We start from the raw sequence: 22,313 nt of genomic DNA on the forward strand, positions 1-22,313 counted from the left end.
AGGTTTGATGTGAAGAAGCCCTTGAAGATGCCTGCTAAATTATATAAGAAAAAATATGAAATTCCCCTGTGGCTCAAGGATCAGGCATTGTCACTGTAGCGTCTTGGGATGCTGCTGTTGCACAGGTTAGATCCTCAGCCCAAGAACTTATGCATTCTGTGTATGTGGCAGAAAACAAACAAACAAACAAGGCAAACACATAAAAACACACTTTGCTTTGAATAGTAAGATTCAATATGGCCAGTATTTTAATATTTTTCTTCATCATATGTAAGATATATATACATTCCGAAACCAAAAAGACTTTTTTGGAACCTAGCAATTCTACATTTAAAATGAAAAAATACATGTGCAAAATTAGCCATGAATATCTGAGCCTGATATTAAAGTTATCATGAAGCCATAACTAAAATAGTTTCTGCATTAACAAGAAATAGACAGAAGTTCACTAGATTAAGGTACAGTTTTAGAACACATATAAAATACGTATAGAATAATTTAATGTAATATGAAGGTGGTATTTCATATCAGTGGGGAAAAGATTATTGAATCACTGTTGAGGCAACAGCTATCTGGAAAAAAAAAAAAAAAAAAAAAAAAAAACATCGAATCTCAACCTAAATCTTTAATACTAAAAACACTTCTAGATGAAACAACTATATGAAGGTGAAAAAATAGTGAAAAATATAAAGATATAGTTGATAAGTATAAATGGGTAATAAACTTATTAAAGGAGGTTCAACCTCACTCATAACTTAAGCAAAACCAATCAAAGCAAAGATTATCATTTTTACCTATCAGGTCTAAAGGCCATAGGACCATGTTTAGAAATACTTTGATCAGGCTGTGCTTTCTACTTTTCTGGAAGGCCTAGCTAGCACTACCACAGTTCAGTCTTAGTACATCCGAGGAGCCTGCCTGCTCACTTTTTAACCAGTTTCCAGCTGTGGACGTCCTTTCCTGTTAAAGCATATGAGGCTTGGGGAAGAATCGGCTCATCCTCTCATCTCTAACCATCTTTAACTTAGCTATGCATGTAGAGAACTTTCTCAGAAGATATCACATACTTGGCTTTGGGAGAGGGGTATGTGGCCTGGAGGCTCTAGAGGATGTGAAAGATGGATTTGGAATGAGAGGCATATCTATGTCTATAGGCATGTTTGAATTTTAAGACCAAGGGAACATTTTCATATTTTAAGAGCAGCATAGCATCTAGACTAGGGCTGATGTTTCTTGTCCTCTGTCCTGAGGTGATAAACTGGGCTGGGGTTGGGTCTCAATGTAGACACCACCCTCTTGATTGGACTGTGAACCAGCCAGAATGTGGCAGGAAGGAATTTGGAATCAAGGCAGAACAAGCATCTGGATGGGTTATATAGTTGGATGAGAAGCTGGGATGGAAATTAGAGCAGTGTACATGAGAGTTTAGAAAAGGATGAAAACATGCTGGCTTTGGGCAAAAGGGGTATGACGGCATCGGGGAGGACATTAAAGGAAACAGATTTGGACTGATGAAAGACGTGAACACTAAGCAGTGAGGCTGTTGGATGAGGCTGCCCTGGCCAGGAGTGAGGTCTCCCATCGGGAGAGCTGTTCAGGACTGAGCCTCCTGTCAGGTCCAGTAAGGGGAGCAAAAGGAAGTAGACATCAAACTCAAGATTCCTAGAGGCTATCGTGATCCTTCCTGTACTCACTGTTACTCAGAGTCCCCAGATATTTTAAAAGACAAAAAAGGAATAGTTCTATATCAGAAAACAAACTTAAAATATGTTGTAAAGCTACGAGTCAGCCAACCAGTCTCTCAAGAACTATTCTAGGGAACCAGCTCTTTAAAGCAGAACCATAGCAGATTGTCATGGCAAAAGGCCGCAGGACCATTTTTATTACAGCTTCTATTTGGCTTTGCTCTCTGCTTTTTTCTTTACTTAAAAAAAAATTTTTATTGGAGTGTAGTTGACTTAGAAAATTGTGTTAGTTTCAGATGTACAGCAAAGTGAATCAGTTGTACATGCACATATATCCATTCCTTTTCAGATTCTTTTCTCCTATAGGTCATTACACAGTATTAAGAAGCTTACCCTGTGTTATACCCTGTGGGTCCTTGTTACCCATCTATTTTTTATATAGTAGTGCATATAAGGTTAGTCAACTTCACCACATTTCAGCTTCCTGGGAAATCAAGGGACTCAACCCCTTCTTTTCAGCCAGCTTCCAGCTGATAGGAGTCCAGACAGCTGTTTATATGCAGCTAGAGGAAGCCTGACCTTGGGCAAAGGTAGTAAAGCAACTTTGGTCCGACCTTCGCTTCCTCAGAGACCACCAAGTCCTGAATGTGAATGTTTAATACCCCTGGGAGGATTTCTGGCCTCTCTTCCAAACAATTACTGAACTAATCTAAATTACACAAACACAGACCATTTATCAAGGTCAGCCTGCAACGATTTGCATATGTAGGCAAAGTGTTCTCAGTACAAAGGGTGATCTGAGGATAAGTAAGGCAGAAATGAGGTGCTGATTAGTCAAAAAAAAAAAAAAAGACTCATTAAAATACCTAACAATAGGAGAGTTTGCAGGCTGGTTACCTGAATGATTATTGTTTCATTAAATATGAGACAAAAAGACTTTTTTTTTTCTTTTGTAATTGCCTAAGAAACAGAACTCTTTGGAAGTTTAGATTTAAACATTTGACTTAAAAGGATCTTAACATTTTTGAGAAATAAAAGAGACAGCCAGCTTAAGAGAAATGGTGATGGAGACATTACTTCCAACTCAGAAACCAGATCCAACTTTCCTTTTCAGGCCTTATTTCCTACAGAGCTAAGAAAATTCTCTAAAACTTAGTGGCTGTCTATTAATTGCCTCTAAAGGGACTCTCCTCCAGTTCTACACACTCACTTGAAAAATTTACATCCGAAGTTAGTATCAGAGTCCCCAGGTGATTCTATGAGTTAAGGACCCAGCATTGTCACTGCTGTGGTGTTGGTTTGATCCTTGGCCCAGGAACTCACGCATGCTGCAAGCAAGGCCAAAAAACAAAACAAACAGTCTGTATCAAATAAGCTAGACCCTAAAAGGTCGTTGTCAGGGCCTGGGGGAAGAGGAATGGGGAGTTGTTTGATGGATACAGGGTTTCCATGTTTGGAAAGATTAAAAAAGTTTAGACAGATGAAAAAAGTTCTGGAGATGGATAGAAATGCAGCTATGTAGCAACGTAAATGTACTTAACATGACTGAATTTAAAAACGGTTAAGATGGTCACCTCTATGTTATGTAATCACAATTTAAAATAAAGTAGTTAAATCAATAAATGATATTCATAGACAAGAGAATATTATGATGACTGGCTTAAAAAAAATCTACAGTTTTGCATTTGCTGTGTTACAGTCTCTCTGGAATAGCATTTTTGGTTGGGAGAGCTTGTCTCTAGACTGATCATCCTTGAGTGTGTTTGGCTGATACTGAATGAGTGGGGACCACGCCTCTGGTCATGGCAGAGAGTTGCGAAGCCTGTATAGAGTCGGAGGACAACTCATACTGATAGATTACCTGGCTTGGTCAATGCTGAGCTCAAGGGTGATGAGGGGTAAATATTAAAGCAGGTCTTATATTAGTTGCAAAGTAAGTAAGGAGAAGCAGACTTGCATTCAAAACAACAACTGTAACGTCACAGAATGATAGATAATTAATTAAGGAACCAGAAGTTATGACAAAAGTGTGTCTGCTGCCCTACATGGTTTTAACAACAGAGGCATCATATTGTTTTCACATCCTCAGAGGAAAGCCAGCTGGGAATATGCTTTTCATCATGTAAAGACTGAACACACCTGCAGGGTCAACTTTGTAGGTGTGCAAACCTGCATAGTCACATGGGTCGTGAGCTCAGAAGGATCTGCACTTGGATTAAGGCTCTACTTTGGGGGTCTTGAAATTTGTAATACTTTTTGAACAAGGGACCTGACATTTCACTTTGTGCAGAGCTCCAAAAATTATGTAGCCAGTCATGCTGGCACAAATCGGAACATCAAACTAGGTTAAACTATCCTGGTAATGCAAAGAGGTGGAAGCAGGAGCCTAATTTGGGCAGATACGGCCTATTACCAAAGGACTGGGTTTGGTTCAGAGGGTGGAAATCTGGCAGAGTCAAAGAAGGATTACAGACAGGGACATGTGTAGTACTTTTTTTTTTTTCCTTTTTTTGTCTTTTTGCCATTTCTAGGGCCACTCCCACGGCATATGGAGGTTCCCAGGCTAGGGGTCCAATCGGAGCTGTAGCTGCCGGCCTACACCAGAGCCACAGCAATGCGAGATCCAAGCCTCATCTGCAACCTACACCACAGCTCAAGGCCATGCCGGATCCTTAACCCATTGAGCAAGGCCAGGGATCGAACCTGCAACCTCATGGTTCCTAGTCAAATTCGTCCACCACTGAGCCACGACGGGAACTCTGGGACATGTGCAGTATTATAATGTCTGTGACTAAGCATGCCTATTGGTCCACTGCTAGGGACAGAACCCTGTGGTCAGGAAATGTCATTACATTGTCACGTGGCTGCACATGCGCAGTGCTTCCGCCTTTCTACTCAGGCCATCACTGCTACATGAAGAGGATTTGGGTGTGAAAAGTCCAGAGTTCTATCTCAGGTTCCCAGAATGATTGACCTAGGTCTGCAAGGACCCCCACGCCTCCCCCCACCCCCACGTCCTATTGCTTACACTGCTCCTGTGTCTCTTGCCATCCTCTTCCATCTTTAGCCCCCAGCATGGTGGACCTCCCCACATTGGAGTGCATTAAACCAGCCATTAGGTGTTAGATCAGATTTCAACTTTGGGAAGGGGGATGGGATTTCCAAACTGCAAGCTAGGACTTGAGGGCTAGGTAAAGGGGCAGAAGGAAGAGAGCAGGGCTCCCCTGGCAAATGGTGTGGTGGAAAGGGAGATGGATCCATGCCAAGGGCACCCCTGGGAGATGCACCGTTCCCTGGGCAGAGTCATCCAGAGGGAATTGTATAAACTCTGAATTTCAGTTAATTTTACTAGCTCCCTTTTCTTCAGTGCATGGTGCCCTCAGCTCCTCTGGCATGTGGAATAGTGGAAAGATTTCAGCCCAACCTGAACTTATTTCTTGCAATTGTCATGGAGCAGCTGAGACACGTTGAGTAGATGACTTTACCTCATGGAGCTGAGTTTATATATTCTCGTTTTATAAAACAAAAAACCCCATAGTGTTATTGTGAAGATCCAATAACATAGAATGTCAAATGTAGAGTATAAATAACTTGTATCTATTATTAATATTATCAGCATTATCATTATCATGCAGATTGTGGAGGGCTAAAGACATACTCCATGGACAGACCAGTACAAAAGTCTCTGGGGGATTAAGGTGAACAGAAAGCTAATTGCAGTTCATTTACATAGTCAACATATCACGATTATTTATTTGTTTTCTGATTGTTATTATTATTCTGAATGGATTGATGTAATTACTTCTATGTTTTAAAATCAAAAATATATCTGAATTGTGAGCCTGGTACTTACTGTTTTTTATGGTTCTCTTTGTTATGGTGCTGCAAATAAAATGACAATTAGGGACAGTATAGCTTTCACCCTCTACTAAGATTATTTATTTCACTTCTAGAAAAACAAAATATTTTAAAGGTATAAGGTACCTTACAGATCATCTACTAAGGTTTCCTCTTCTAACAAATGAAGAAATTGAGATCTGCAAAACTATGTCTTTTGAAGTATTGTATTACCTTCCTCTAAAATTCTATTCAATAAAAATAAAATCATTGTATTTGTTTAATTCAGTTAGCTTTAAATAAGTTAATTTAAATCATTTCGATCTAGGTCTTAGCTAGGAAATAAGGCTTCTGTTATTTGTCCCCACTGCTCTCCTTTTATTTGTCCAAAATGATTATTTTGGACAAATGCTTGGCAGTGTAATTTACAAATGGTGTGTTGCTTTGGTCATGGTATATGCCACTTGCAGTATTCCATAAGACTGGATCTAAACTATTTTATCTCCACGACTTTCAATTCCTGAATAATGATGCTAGTCTATGTTCTTTACTGATAAAATAGATGAACAGGGTTTGGGTCATTCTGCTTCAAAATACAGGGTGTGGTTGTCCATAACCTTTCTTCAAAATACATGGGCAACATGCAGCACACAAAATACACAACAGGGTCTTTCCCTCTCAGTCTCTCTTCCTCTTTTTCCTTTTCTCAACAGGAAGAGTGCTCATAAGTCTCTTTGTCTCTTAGATGCTTGCACACTCTATGTGACAGCCAAGGTATGAAGCAGCAGGATGTGTGCTTGGTTCCTTGTTTTCCAGGCTGTGTCACCTCAGCATGTGTGGCTGAGTTTTTCTTATTGTGTCAAATGCAGCTTGACCAATTGTCTTCCAAACGCAATTTGAGTCAGCAGAGTGATTTCAGAGTTGAGTGCCTACTCTGTAGTTGACAGTCTATGTGTATTTTTAACTGTACTTTCCAACAGAGGGGAAAAAAGAGGCCATAGACTAATGATAACTAAAATCTTCAGCTCGTGGAAATGGTTGTCCCTTTGCATAAGGTTGTATTAAGTAAGTGCATCATTAACAGAAAGGCCCCTCTGAGGGATGCTGTGTGAGACGAGGTCATGTTGGGGGGGGGTGTTACAATGAAATAATTTTAATTGTTTTTTCTCTGATAAGAACATTGATTTGTCATCATACAGACAATTGAATGTAATTTATTTGTCAGTCTTCTCCATCATGATTTTTTTTTTCCTTTTTAGGGCTGCACTCATGGCATATGTAAGTTCTCAGGCTAGGGGTCGAATCAGAGCTATAGCCGCTGGCCCACACCATAGCAGCAGCAACACGGGATCCGAGCTGCATCTGCAACCTATACCATAGTTCTTGGCAATGCCAGGCCCTCAACCCACTGAGCGAGACCAGGGATCGAACCGTCATCCTCATGGATCCTGGTCGGGTTTGTTAACCTCTGAGCCATGAAGGGAACTCCTTCATCATGACTTTTATCCAGCCTGTCATTACACACACACACACACACACACACACACACACACACACACACACACTTTGCTTTCTTCCATTGTGATTGATTTCTCTTACCTATCCTGTAATATTGTATTCCTTGGTGAATAATTTTCTAAATTAAAAGTTTGAAATTTTCCCTGCAAGTAACTGATTCTGAAAGGATTTCAAAGCCATGCATGTTAAACCTCTATGTAAGCTACAGAGATATAGAAATTTGAACTGTAGAAAACTCACAGCCTGTGATAGAGTCTCCAGTGTGTTCCTAAGAATACTCTTTTAAGTTTTAAGTACTCACAGAAGAAAAAGTTATCAGTTTCTCTGAACCATTCCTGTCTTTGAGCATAACCTCCCATTTTTGATGGTGTACATAAGGATGTATTTATTTATGAAGGAAATTCTCTCACATTGTAAACCCCAAATCCTCCCTTTATGAGCAAAGGAAAGCTCTGGAGAGACAATCATCAAGGTAATTAATTAATGTTCACGTATCTGGCTCTCTTCCCAAAATAATTTACGGTGGTAACAATCTTCAATTAAATGTCACTTCCCTCTTAAGCAGCTTTGTGTTTTGCTTAATAATAGAGATGGTTTTCTTACAAGTGTTAGCAATCGTGGAATCAGAATGACAGGACAGCATTTTTAAAAAGTCAGAGAAATAGTCTAGACCATTAATTGTCCCTATCATCAGACTGTAAACATCGCCTGTAAACATTGCTGTATTTGGCTTTTTGAGCAATGATTTCAAATTCAGCTGCACATTAGAATTTTCTGAGCTTTAAAAAATACCTGTATCCAAATATCTCTGTAGAGTAATTAAAGTGACTTTGTACGGGTAGAATCCAGTGAGTCAGGACTGAGCACCATGGCCTCAGAGGGGTATGTTTATGCTTTTTTAAGAGAGCTTATCAAAAACAGAGACCAAAGGAGTAATAGAAGGTACTTGACTCAGCTTCTAGTTAGAAACTTTTGTGGGCCCTGTGATTAAAAAACCCAGAGGGACCTTTGGGAGTTGATGCGTTTGGGAGGCCATAAAAAGTGTTTTTATGGCAATTGTCTTGAAACAAGAACATTATTGAACACTAAGAAATTCCTAAGGCATATTTTAAAATAGAACACACCAGATAAAAAATTTCTTAGTGCCTAGTAAGTGATGGCATTAATTACTGTAGTTTCAGAATCATATATATATGTGCATGTGTGTTTATGTACATTTATCATATGTGTATATATATAATATTTTTATATTCTGTGTTTATGTCTTAATTTTTTTCTTATATTTTCTTTGGAATGTTAATGTTAGGCCTAGTTATATTAAAAAGAAAGAGAAAAGTACTTTGTTTCACTTATGGTTTTTGTTTTTGGATTAAGAAAGGGGTCTTTTGTAGATATGAGGCAATGTGTACTAATGGCATGAAGGACTAAATTAAAAAAGAAAGAAAAAAAAAAACAGGCCCAAGACATAGAAAGAAGCTTGAGGGTAAAGCATTGGAATTATTACAATGGAGCTCTTCTCTCATCAAAGTTTGCTTTTCTTTATAAGGCTCACTCTTTTCTCATCCTTTAAGGAGTGTTGCTTTTGTTAAATAACTGATTCCCTTATACCCTAGCCTGTAGCTCCAGGTTTAAAGTCCTGTGCCAGTGAGATAATTAAAACAGAATTTTTGATTGACAGTCTTTCTCAATCACAATGAGTACTGAAGCTATATCATTATTTTTATTAATCAAGTAAAAATTTTTAACAGAGTTCCACTGGTCCGGGAGTTCAAGCAAACTGCATTTGTGCCCCCTCTTAAAATATTATATAGACTTAGGGTTTCTGCTGTGGTTCAGTGCGTTAAGAATCCGACTACAACAGCTCCAGCGCTGCATAGGTGGAGGTTCAATCCCTGGCCCAGTACAGTGGCTTAAAGGATCTGTGGCAGAGGTCACGGCTACAACTGGGATTCAGTCCCTAGCCTGATATATAGACTAATATTAATGATACATCCTACCACTTGCAAAGGCTTAGATCTCAAACTTTTCCAAATCTATGTTTAATTTTCTTCTGTGAAAGTTAATATGTAATAGATTAATTTAACTCCTTCTTCAGAGCCTCTGTTACACAAATTTTCTGTTGTTTAAACAGACAGTAAGTTTGTTTATTACAAACACATGTCAAAAGAAGCCACCTGTTCTTCGAAGACATATGAATGAGGTAGTTACCTTCACAGCTATGAAAACTGGAATCCAGAGTGCTTTAGCAGAATTCTTAATGGAGAACATTTGGCTCCTTTAGCATGTGCTGGTTTAAGCACTGCGAACTGCTCCTTTCTAAGCCTTGTACTATCCTTCCAGTATTCATCACAACATGGCAATTGACATTCCTGTCAGATCAACCTCAGAGTGCTGGGTGCTGCTCTATGTCGCTCCATGTGAGAATACCTTCTGGAATCTGCGTCTTGGGTTCCCAGAGAAGTGCTGAATAGTCTTTCGGAAGTAGCTTCCTTCTCCCCCTGAGGACTTAATCTGTCATGTTTCCCTAATTTAGGAAAATGCAGCTGCTTTCTGGAATAGATTCACTCACTGGCTCACTCACCGATTCTTTCTTATCAGGTGCGGAAACGTACAAACGATAATAAGATACAGTCTTTGCCTTTAAGTTATTACAATGTAGCAGAGGAGAAAGACAGAATCATACAACCTGCCATATGCAAAGCACTCCTAATTCAGCAGGAAAAGCAAAGACAGCATCCAGAGAAGAGCATAATGATCTTGGCTTCAAAAGTCCGGATAAGGAAAATGAAATACAGGATGGATAGAGAAGTAGCCAACCAGTGGGTTATGTTTTCAGCTGACCCAGTTCTTATCCAAAGCATATGCCCATATCCTTGATATTTCTTTGAAATCCTCTTTTTAGGAATTCCCCGACGGCTCAGTAGGTTAAGGATCTGTCATTGTCACTGCTGTGGCTTGGCGTCACTGCTATGGCAAGAGTTCAATCCCTGACCCAGGAAATTCCACAGGCTGTGAGTGTGGCCATAAATAAATAAATAAATAATAAGTAAAATGAAAAATAAAATTCTCAATATTGTTTTCTCTTTCTTTTAAAAAATAGTTGATTGCTGGGAAGAGGCTATCTTCATTAGGAAAGTCTGGCCTGACATACTTTTTTATTCATTCAAGCTCTACAGATAAATTCTGATTCTGATACATAAATCTGATTTGAGAAGCATGGGGAAAGTTAATCACATTTGCTTGTAGATTTTTAATAAAAATTATTTGAGGGAGTTCCTGTCATGGCTCAGCGGAAACGAACCTGACCAGTATCCATGAGGATGCAAGTTCAGTCCCTGGCCTCACTCAATGGGTTAAGGATCCGGCATTACCATGAGCGGTGGTGTAGGTGGCAGACACAGTTTGGAGCTGGCATCGCTGTGGCTGTGGTGTAGGCCGCCAGCTACAGCTATGATTCGACCCCTAGCCTGGGAACCTCCATATGCCGTGGGTGTGGCCCTAAAAAGCCAAAAAAAAAAAAAAATTTGAAAATCCAGATCAAATTGTTGCCTCTGTCAAAAATCAAGTGAGGTCACAGCAATTAGAATATCATTTAGAGTGTTTTTGGCAGTTCATCCCAAGTGATTTCTGAAAACTGACCTGCTTTTAGGATGAAGCTCCTGTGCTCCGCACAGCACAAGCACTGGTAGATATATCACCATGGCATAAAAAAAGCTGAAATTGCATTTCCCCGCAGTCGCCCTTAGTAAAGCCTTTTCTCCATCAGGGTCATATAGGAGGCTAGTGAACAGATTTATCTTCCTTTCATTTTTATTTACTTTTCTTCCCTTTTCCCATTTCATTTCTTAAGACAGATGTATATGCATGATAACGAAAAGCTGCAAAAAGAACATCGTTCTGAAAAGAAAGTTAAATGCTTTTAATTTGAGGAATACTTTTTTGTAGTATGAAGCTGTAAAGAGAATTAGTCATTGGGAGAAATTTTATGTCTTCTCAGTGCTTTTAAAAATTCCATGCAGAACCATAATTACTGGGAAAAACATGAAATTAAAATTACTCTGACCAGCATACTTATAATATACAACTTTTTATTAATATTAAAAATAATAAAATCAGCAGACCCAAAATAAATGGATATATGTGCTGCTTTTATTATTACTTCTAAAGGCCAAGGTAAGTAAAATTTCATGCATGATGTTATAAAAATTAAATGATGCATGATAATTTGAAAAATGAGTTTTTCTTATACAAGTTGGCCTTTTCAGCTCTACATATTTGTTTAGAAATCTTTAGCTTTTGGTTGATACTGCTTTAGAATGATCAAATTTCTGTTTAAATTTAGTAATGAGATAGTGCTCTGTGTTTCTCAAAATGAAAGTCAGAGACATAAAAAGATTTAGTTCTGTTTGATCTGACACTTCCTTTCCATTGGCTCTTCAGAGAATACATAACTCAATTGTGGTTTTTCCTCTTGAGATGTGTGGCATTACATGTGATCACCCAATCTGTATCTACCTTAAAATCGGATGTTTTCAAATATGTATGGAGAGCCCTAGGGGACTACCTGGCCAAGAATTCATTTGGCTGATGAACTGAAGAGGATTTGGGGGAAAAATATTCATCATAGAGGAATAGAAAGTTGACACAGAGATGCTTGATAGAGTAGTCTATTTATAGCTCCAGAAAAATGGAGTGCATATAAAAGAAAGAATGACTGCAGCAGGAGACCAGATCAGTCTTATACCTGACCCTGAGAAGAAGCAGAACAGGAAACATATTCAGCAGTCATTAGCTGGAGGCAAAATCAGCAGTTCCAGCAGTGGAGCCAGACAGTTTCATAAAGGCCAATTAGATTCCTCAGTGGCTTTCCAGCAATGTCCCACTAAGTTTATGGCCATGATCTTCTGTGGCGGATATCTACTGTAGGTCAGAAAACAAAACAAAACAAAACAAAACAAAATGGAAAAGGCAAATGCTGCTTAGTTTTTTTAAAAAAATGGAAAAAGCAGATGCTACTTAGTAAAAGAGAAAACTGAGTTCTCGTGTCATTGTGAAATACATTCTCAGGAATAGTATGTGTGTCAGGTGATGAGGCAATGTTTTAATAATAAGAGGTCTTGAAATGCCTTAAATTACTTTTCCTCTGGAGGTGTCTTGGGGAAGATAGATTAGAATGATATGGTAAGAAAAGAATGACAGAGATTACATGTTAAACAGAGCAAGAAGAAAGACTGCATTTATCAAAAAATGACCAAACTGAACCCAAATGTAAAATTATAAAGGAGCACCTGGCCTGTTCCCATCTATTCCTGTACTCCCACAATTTCTTCAGCTGGCAGAATCTTAGCCCATCTCAGTCATCTTTTCAACAGAGGACAAATATCGCCTTCTCTGGGAAACCTTTCTGGAAGCTCTCAGGCAGGATGACCTTCTTCCTTCTTTCACTCCCCTGGCACTTTACCTCCTACCTGCCACACAGCCTTTACCATGTTTGTAAGTATTTCTCTATCTTGGTGTCTGTGTTCCCCTTAGACTGTGAGATCCTGTAGGGCAGAGAAGTGTCATAATCTTCTGTGTCCCCAGAGCCTCCTAAGGAGCCTACACAATGGCTGCAGCCTAAGTGTTGGCTGCATGCATGAAGAAGCCTCATGAAATACTAAGTCAAGGAAGGACACTTCGTGTGGCTTCAGAAAGCAGAACAATGGGAGGGCAGGATCCGGCTACATGAGGAGGAGAACATTCAAAGTGTCAGAACTTTTTTTTAGGCACGGAAAGTATCCCTTCTCTAGAAATGCCCGGCAAGTGGTTAACCACCTATGAATGGTTGGTTGGGGATTTGTACCTAAGGGAAGGGGTGGCCATTACTAAACGACCTCTGATCCAATTCAGAAGATGTGTCATTCTTCAGTAGCACGCAAAATCCCTCAGATCATCTGATGATTTCTAGTCATCAGTAAGGGCTGGATTTCAACGCTGGCTCTGGAAGCTTATTTCCCATAAATAATTGGGAATGTATTCACTTGGAACTAAGCAAAGACAGGAAGAGTGGTTTATCAAGCAAATGCAAATGGCACACTGTAATTTTTAGAAGATTGTACATAAAACCCAAAGTATCCTGCTTTAAAAAATTTTTATTAAAGTATACTTGATTTATAATTTTCTCTCAATTTTTGCTATACAGCAGAGTGACCCGGTCATATATACATAAATATTCACACACATACATATATATATACGTACACACATACACGCACATTCTTTTTCTCATATTATCTTCTGTCGTGTTCTATCACAAGTGATTGGATCTAGGTCTCTGTGCTGTAGAGCAGGACAAAGTATCCTGTTTTTAACATTGAACGGAAGTGGGGCTTGCATTTGATGCTCTCAGTGCAGGAAGCATCTTCTAGTCTGACATTAAGGGATATGGCCCAACCTGCACTTGGATTGCGTCCAGCCCTGTCTGCCTGTGATAAATCATGGCTCTAATATCTCTGTGGGTTGTGTAATAACATAAATAATTATAATGCATTGTTTTTATACAGCACCTTTCTCTAAGGAACATAAAGTGCTGCCCCGACGTTATCGCATTAAATCTCATAGCACACTGGGGACACTAGGAGAACGCGGGTGATATTATATCCCCTTTGAACCCAGAGCTGAAAAGGAATTGCTTTAACCAAAAGTAAATAAAGGCAAGATTGAATAAAAGCAAGATTTATAAGATGGTATAAGGTTAGGGTTTAAAGAAAGAAATTGACGGTTAGAATTAGATTTGTTTTTTAAGGAATTTGCTCTGAACAATGTGAAAGTGTTTTGAGTGTGTTTATAAATATTCGTAGCTACAAATTAAAATAATACATGAACACTTTAGAAATTTGAAAAGCAAGGGCTTTTTAAACCATCTGTAATTTTACTACATAACAGAAAAAATTTGGTGTATTATCTTCATAGCTTTTGCTAGTTTTTTTATTTGGTTTGATTTTTTTTTTTACTATGTATATGCAAGATTCCACTTAGAACTATAGTGTATATTCAGTTTTATATCATGTATTATAACCATATATCATAAAGTTTACATAATTATAATTCTGAGATGCTTGTATAATTTTCCAGGGACTGATATACCAGTTTGTTTCACTCTTCTATCATAAGGTTTTTTTCTACTTTTTTACCATACTAAATAACAATAAGTTGAAACTCTATGCAAAAGGATTTCTATATATCTATATAGATCGATGTATATCTATATATACATATAGAGAGAGATCTCTATATAATACTATGTCTATATATTTCTTTAGAGATATATTTAGGGCTGCACCTGTGGCATATGGAGGTTTCCAGGCTAGGGGTCAAAAGATCTGAGCTGTATTTGCAACCTCTACCACAGCTCATGGCAACGCCGGATCCTTAACCCACTGAGTGAGGCCAAAGATCAAACCTGTGTCCTCATGGATGCTATTCTGATTCATTTCCACTAAGCCATGATGGGAACTCCAGATGTTTATATTTTGCTATTTTCTTAGCAGAAAGATTTCCACTCATGGAATTATCAGATTAATATGGAAGTATAAATATGTTAAAATATAACTGCATAAACATACTCCAAAATTAACATATAAGTAAGAAAAAGAAATAATAAGAAAATAAATCTATCTAAAGACTGACTATGTTTATAAGCTGGCAAAGCAGCCACTTTAAAATTGAAAAAGTAAGTGTTTTTGTCTTTGCACATCAAGCAGTTTGATTTTATTTTCCATCATATCTTTATTCAGTTTAACTACTTTGATAGTGTGAAACCAGTTAGAAAAGAGAAAGTTGATGCTCATAGAAAACACAATTTATGCCAAATGTAGGAAAGTAGATTTGCGGGGTAATTTCTCTGTCCTCTTACTTTTAATTTACAAGGTCAAATGTTCTCTCTGAAAATAATGATGTATATGTGTGTATCAATACCTTGAAGTTCCATTTCAAGGAGGTAAATAAGATTTCAGCTTTCTTATTAATTATAGAAGCATTGGGGAAAATGCTATGCACACAACCGTTTCAGTGGTGAGTTGCTATATGGTTATCTGATTTATGTCATAGTCATTTACCAAAGTAATTACCTCAAGAGTCAAGGATAAAAAAATACTGGCTTTGGTTAAGGTAAACATTAAAAAATCTTGATGTGTGATGTAAATACTGACCAAGGAAACTGCCTGGCTGATGGTACTCTAAGTGGTAATCAGTCTAAATGATGGCTTGAATATGAAGTCAATACTAGGTTAAATATGAATAAGGCATACAGACTTAACCATGGACTTGGGAATCTTGCGGTTTTAATCACTTTTCTCAATATTCTTGCTGATCTTAACACATATGCCCATTTTTATCTTTTTTATGGTTGAAAGCAATGTTGCAAATTGACTCAGGTTTATGTAGGACACCAGAAACATTTCTACTAGCTCACAGAAATTTTGCAAACCATTCCCATTTTTATAGCTTTAGCAATGGTGTTCAAATGATATGCATTGAACACTGTGGCAGTTCTGTTAAGTTGCATTTTGCATTTTACCACATACCCATGTAAGTAGAGTCTATCTTTGGAAAAATAGGACTTAAGTCAAAATGTTATTTAAAAAAAAAATGGATCCAGTGAAGTGGCCAAGATGGTAGAATACAAAGACCCTGAGCTCACCTCCTCCCATGGGCACACCCAAATTATAACTATTTACAGATCAAATATCTATGAGAGTGACCTGGAGACTAGGAGAAAAGGCCTCTTTCAGCTAAAAGTCTAAAGGAACCACAATGAGATAGGTAGGCGGGGTGGAGACAGTATAGTAAGTCACCTTGGACCCCATGGCCAGCTTTGTTTGCCTGCCCCAACAGCAGGCAGATACCAACCATGGAACCCCTCACCCCCTGGCCCTACCTATTGGCAGACTGACATTAGCTCCAGGACCTCCCAGCTGGCAGCTGGCTACCTCAGGACTCAGCTCCACCCAAGAGTGGGCCAGCACTAGCCCCAGGACCTCCCGGGACTCCATGGTCAGTTGCTTCATGACCCAACACTGCCCACCTGTAGGCCAGCCCCAGGCCCAGGACTCCTGGCCAGTATAGCTAGTTTCCCCAGAACCTAGTCCTGCCCACCAGCAGCTGTCAGCCTTCGCACAAGGCGGGGTATGGCAACTAACCAGACCACTGGCCAGCCCACCTACCACACTGCCCATAATAGTCAATTTACCACAACAGGAGGCCCCACATAGCCTACATAGAGGCACCCCTAAAACACATAACTCTGGTGACCAGAAGCGAGTGTACTGCTGGGTCCCATGGGACATTTCTTACATAATCCCACTTCTTCAAGATCAGATGTAACCAACCTACCAGATCCATATAAATAAAAACAGAAAATTAGGTAAAAGGAGGAACAGAGATAAATATGTTCCAAATGAAGGAATAAGATAAAACCCCAGAAGAAGAACTAAATGAAGTGGAGATATGCAATATACTTGGTAAAGAGTCATGATTGTAAAGGTGCTCAAAGAACTTGGGAGAAGAGTGGATGAACAGAGTAAATATGAGAAGTTTTTAATATAGTTAGAAAATGTAAAGAAGAACCAAACAGAACTGAACAATAATATAACTGAAAATTAAAAATACACTAGAACAGGAGTTCCCATCATGGTACAGCAGAAATGAATCTGCCTAGTATCCATGAGGATGTGGGTTCGATCCCTGACTTTGCTCAGTGGGTCTGGGATCCAGCCTTGCCATGAGCTGTGGTGTAGGTCACAGACGTGACTCAGATCCCAAATTGCTGTGGCTGTGGCATACGTAGGCTGGCAGCTGCAGGTGCAATTTGACCCCTAGCCTGGGAACTTCCATATGCTAAGGGTGTGGCCCTAAAAAGCAAAAAACAAAATAAAATAAAAATATACTAGAAGGAACCAAGAGTAGATTAAATAATACAGAGGTACAGATCAGTGACCAGGAAGACAGAGTAGTGGAAATCACTCAAGCTGATCAAAAAAATGAGATAAAATAAAAAGAAGAGAGAATTTTTAAAAGGGGGAACAATTCAAGAGACCCCTCGGACAATATTAAGCATGCTAACATTCACTTCATAAGTGTCCCAGAAGGAAAAGAGAGAGAGAAAGGGACAGAGAACTGACTTAACTAAATAATAGCTGAGAACTTTTCTAATCTGGGGAAGGAACTAGATATCGAGGCCCAGAAATGAACTCACATTTATATGGGCAATCAGTCTGTGACAAAGAAGGCAACAATATATAATGGGGAAGAGATAGTCTCTTCAGTAAATGGTGGAAAACTGGACAGCTGCATGCGAAAGAATCACACCGGACTCCTTTCTTACACTATATACAAAAAATAAATTCAAAATGGATTAAAGACCTAAATGTAAGATCTGAAACCATAAATTTTCTAGAAGAAGACATAGGAAGTATGCTCTTTGGCATCAGTTTTAGCAAAAAATTTTTTTTTGATATTTCTCCTCAAGGAAGGGAAACAAAAGCAAAAATAAATAAATGGGACTATATCAAACTAAAAAGCTTCTCAGAGAAAGAAACTATCAACAAAGTTAAAAGGCCACCTACGGAATGGAAGAAAATATTTATGAATGATATATTAAACAAGGGGTTATTATCCAAAACATACAGAGAACTCATACAACTCAACACTAAAAAAATGTGAACAAAGCAAATTAAAAAAGGGGAAGCGGACCTGAATAAGCATTTTTTTCAAAAGAAAAAAAAAGACTTATAGGGAATTCCCATCATGGCTCAGTGGTTAATAAACCTGACTACTATCCATGAGGACACAGGTTTGATCCCTGGCCTCACTCAGTGGGTTAAGGACCCAGCGTTGTGATGAGCTGTGGTGTAGGTCGCAGACATGGCTCGGATCCCATGTTGCTGTGGATGTGGCTGTGGCTGTGGCTGGCAGCTGCAGCTCCAATTAGACCCCTAGCCTGGGAACCTCCATATGCCACTAGTTCAGCCCTAAAAACCAAAAAAAAAAAAAAAAAAGACTTATAGGCACATAAAAAGATGCTGAACATCACTAAAAATCAGGGAAATGCAAGTCAAAACCACAATGAGACATCATCTCATGCCTGTCAGAATGTCTATTAAGAAAAAGACAAGTGTTGGCAAGGATGTGGAGAAAAGGGAGCCCTTGTGGGAATGTAAATTGCAGCAGTCGCTGTGGAAAACAATATGGAAGTTCCTTGAAAAATTGAAAACACAATTACCATATGATCCAGCAATTCCACTTCTGGGTATTTATCCAAAGAAAATGAAGACACACACACACACACACACACACACACACACACATTATACAACCATAAAAAAGAATGAAATCTTGCTGTTTGTGATAATATGATATGGATGGACCTAGAGAGTATTATACTTAGTGAACTAAGTCAAAACAGAGAAAAACAAATGCTGTTATAATTTGGAAACTAGAAAACAAAACAAAGGAACAAACACTTGTATGTAGAATCTAAAAAACAAATCTAAAAAACAAATGAAGAAACTAAACAGAAACAGAGTGAGTCAGATACAGAGAACAAATGGAATGATAACAGGTGACAACTAGACTTACCCTAGTGATCGTTTTGAAATGTGGACTCACTATGTTGTATACCAGGAACTAACTGGTTTGGTAGGTCAGTTACACTTCAAAACCAACAAACAAACTCGTAGAAAAAGAGATCAGATGTGTGACGACCAGAGGTGGGGAGCAAGGGGGAATTATCTGAAGGTGGTCAAAAGATACAAACTCCAATCAGAAGATAAGTAAGTAAGTAAGAACTGGGGATGTCATGTACAACATGATAATTAGTGCTGCTGTACATCATACTTGGAATTTAAGGCGATAAATCCTAAGAGTTCTCATCACAGCGCAAAACAAAATTTTTTCTATTTCTTTTTTTTTTAACTCTGTATTTTTTGTCTGTTTCTTTAATGTTGCATCTGTATGAGGTGTCGAGTGTTCGTAAACCTGTCGTGGTAATCATATGACAACATATATAAGTCAGATCATTGTGTTGTGTACCTTAACCTTATGCTTAAACTTAAACTATATGTCAATAATATCTTAATAAAAGTGAGGGGGACAGTGGACCTGTGCACGATGATCCTTAGATAACCTAAAGGTAGGTAAACCAGAATTCTTCCCTGGGAAAAATTCACTTGTTCTGTGTTTAAAACCTGTAACTCCTCAAATTAGAGCAACGATGTGCAATTTATGTGGTTCTATGCTATTCCTACCGCGTGGTGATGAACTGCACAATCCGGCAGCCGGTGGCCACTGTGAAAGTGGAAAGAAAGGGAATAACTGGTCAATGTACTTGTTCTCGCACAGCTTGAATAGAGACTCCTCCTGGGGACCTGTTTCATGCCTCTCTTTTAATGTGTTCATATTTTCCTATAAGTTAACCTGTTTAACTTGTTTACTTCTTCTCTAGAGAATGAGTTTCTTGAATTTCCATTTATATCTTTGGTATCCACAGGCTTGTACAGTTTCTGGCACCATGCAAGCTCTTTGTAAATATTGATGAATAATTAAACAAGCGAATGGTTTTTACTTCCTGCCATGTGTTCAGTTTTATGCTGAGGACTGAGAGAAACATAAAGAAGTGGACCTTCAAGGAGCATATCATCAACACATAAATGGGAACAGTTAATACCATACATGTATGACAGTTAATACCATACATGTATCACAGAAGATTCTTTGGTGCCAGAGCTGAGAAAAGGGGCCAAGAAGAATTGCATATATCAAAAACTGTGATAATTTGATGGTAAAGTGAGTGATGGATGGGCATGGCCATGCAAGTTAACCCAGAAGAATCAAGTTGCAGTTCCTTCATTATTTGATTCAGGTCCGACTTGTCCACTAGACTATAAGCTCCAAGAAAAAACACAGGCGTTTGTTTACCACTGTATTTCCTAGGACACAGCAGAGCACCTGACGTAAAGTAGAGAATTGAGTACTTGCTCTGCACAATATTCTAAACTCCTTTTGTGTGGCTGGATCACTTTCATTCAGTTCTCAAATCAGGGATCACCTCTTCTGTGATGCCTCCCTGAGTGGCCTCTCTGTTATTCTTTCTCAGTCTTCAGTTTAATCCCTTCACAGCTCTTATTACCCCTTATTCTTTTAATTGACACTAGGTTTTTTACCTGTTGTTCCCTCTGGGCTTCCACTACTTGATAGTGGGGACACCACCGGTCTGTTTGTTTTAGTCCTGGTTGCATCCATAATATATACCACAGCACCTGGTACCTTGCACGGAAGAGGCTTTATCCACCTGGAGATCTTCTCTAACCTCATCTAAAGTAGCTTCTGCCAACCAATCATCCTGGCTTGTTTTCTCTTTAGCACTAGTCACTTTCTGAAATTATTCTGTTTGTGTCCTTATGCTGCATTCAAACTGTGAACCTCAGGAAGGCAGAGCCTAGAACCAGATCTACTTCATTCACTATTGTATCACCAAAGAAGAGTGCTAACACAACCAATTGCCATATATGCCAACATTTAGCAAATTAAAGATGATGGCATGAAAGGAAAAGACAAGACACATTAAAAAAAAAAACTGAAGAAAAGGGATTAGCTTTTAGCCAGGATAGCAAAACAAGTGTTAACTTAGAAATGTCAGTGGCAGAAGCGAGATCTGCTTTTAATGGAAAATAAAGACTGTGGAAATCACAGAGAAGCAGGTACCGAGATGAAACAAACAACTGTGGCCAGACATCTCATATCATTCTTTGGCTTCTTTAGGGCTGAACAAAAGAGACCAAAAAAAAAAAAAAAAATGGCTAAACCAAAACAGAAATAAGTCATTTAGAAGCAGAACAAGCTAAAATTAAATTATAATTTGCTGACTGATCGCCATCCCCACTCCAAATTCAAAGATAATAGGAGTTTTTATATTGGGCTTCCTGTTAGCATGCTAATTCATAAACCATTGACTTGAAAAAGAAAAATAGAAAAAATTGTTAATTATGGTCATATTTGTTCTTTCATATTGTTCGTAACTGAGCTTCAGAAAGTACAATTGATATCTTTCACTGATTCTGAGTTAATTTGCATCTCTTGCAGGTCCTTACATTAAAACACCCAAACATTCTTCATCTGTATTATTTCCAAGGAGGAGATTTGAAGAGCTATGCATTTCTGGCTGAGGCAGTTGTGTATCTGTATTGCAAGGCAGATGATCCATGATTAGTTGAAGTTTTTAATCTGTGTGTATACGGTTGTTAAGAGTGGCTTTATTATTTAAAACAGAAACACAAAATTAAAAGTCCTAGTATCTCTGAATTGGGATGAGGGTGGAGATCAATCAGCAAATTGTTAACTTTGTAAAACAATTTGGAATCTTTTTCCGAAAACTAATTTCTGAAGGTAGTCTATTGCCTGAACAGTTTTTATAATGACGTTGATTTGCCAACTTCTTCTCTAGTGAGAAATAATGAATCAAGTGCACCTGGGTTTATATAGGAAAAATAACCTATTAATTGATTTATGTCTATGTGTTGCAGATATCAATAAAGCAAAGCCTTTGGCAACTGGCAAATGTAATAATTTCACATTTACCTATGATTCACCAAGTACAGTCCAATGCTTGAAGGCACAATTTTATGTTTTATGTTTAGTTTTTATGATTGCTTTCATATAGCTTTTCCGTGCATTAAAAGTCAATTTTCAGACCATAGGCTTACCAATTTTTATGAATAAAAATTTTACGAGATATTATCCTGAGGTAGCATAAGATTATTTTGTAATAGTTTTTATCAGCTTCCCAAAGTTCAGTGTTACTTTGTTTTTATGTATGCTTAAGGATATTGTTTGTATTTTTTTTGGGGGGGGGGTGGCTGGCAGGGGCTGAGCCTGTGGCAAATTGAAGTTTCCAGGCTAGGGATCAAACCTGTGGTACAGCAGCGACCCAAGCCACTGCAGTGACAAAGCCAGATCCTTAACCCTCTGCACCACAATAGAACTCCATTTGTAATATTTCTAAATATGATACATTTCATTAGAAATTTGATATATTACACAGAGATGCTATATAGTGCTTCAACAGGGGGAGTTCCCATTGTGGCACAGCGGAGACAAATCCGACTAGGAACCGTGAGGTAGCAGGTTCAATCCCTGGCCTCGCTCAGTGGGTTAAGGATCCAGTGTTGCCATAAGCTGTGGTATAGGTTGAAGACGCGGCTCTGATCTGGCGTTGCTGTGGCTGTGGTGTAGGCCTGC

At 38.5% G+C, this 22,313-nt stretch overlaps 1 protein-coding gene across 9 annotated transcripts in view; it reads left to right on the forward strand.

The window, feature by feature from the left end:
- Positions 1-22,313, forward strand: part of TMEM117 (transmembrane protein 117) — a 485,759-nt gene that overhangs the window by 437,320 nt on the left and 26,126 nt on the right. The window contains exon 7 of one of the 9 annotated variants that reach the window (XM_021092576.1): positions 21,159-21,925. The exons of 7 other annotated variants lie outside the window; for them this stretch is intronic. In XM_021092576.1, the coding sequence (XP_020948235.1) occupies positions 21,159-21,281 (123 nt within the window). In that variant the 3' untranslated portion in view covers positions 21,282-21,925. Of the gene's footprint in view, positions 1-9,638; positions 10,356-21,158; positions 21,926-22,313 lie in introns of those variants that run through there. One more of the 9 variants, XM_021092573.1, reaches the window with a different exon arrangement.

This window comes from Sus scrofa, chromosome 5, assembly GCF_000003025.6.
Source record: "Sus scrofa isolate TJ Tabasco breed Duroc chromosome 5, Sscrofa11.1, whole genome shotgun sequence".
NCBI lineage: Eukaryota > Metazoa > Chordata > Mammalia > Artiodactyla > Suidae > Sus > Sus scrofa.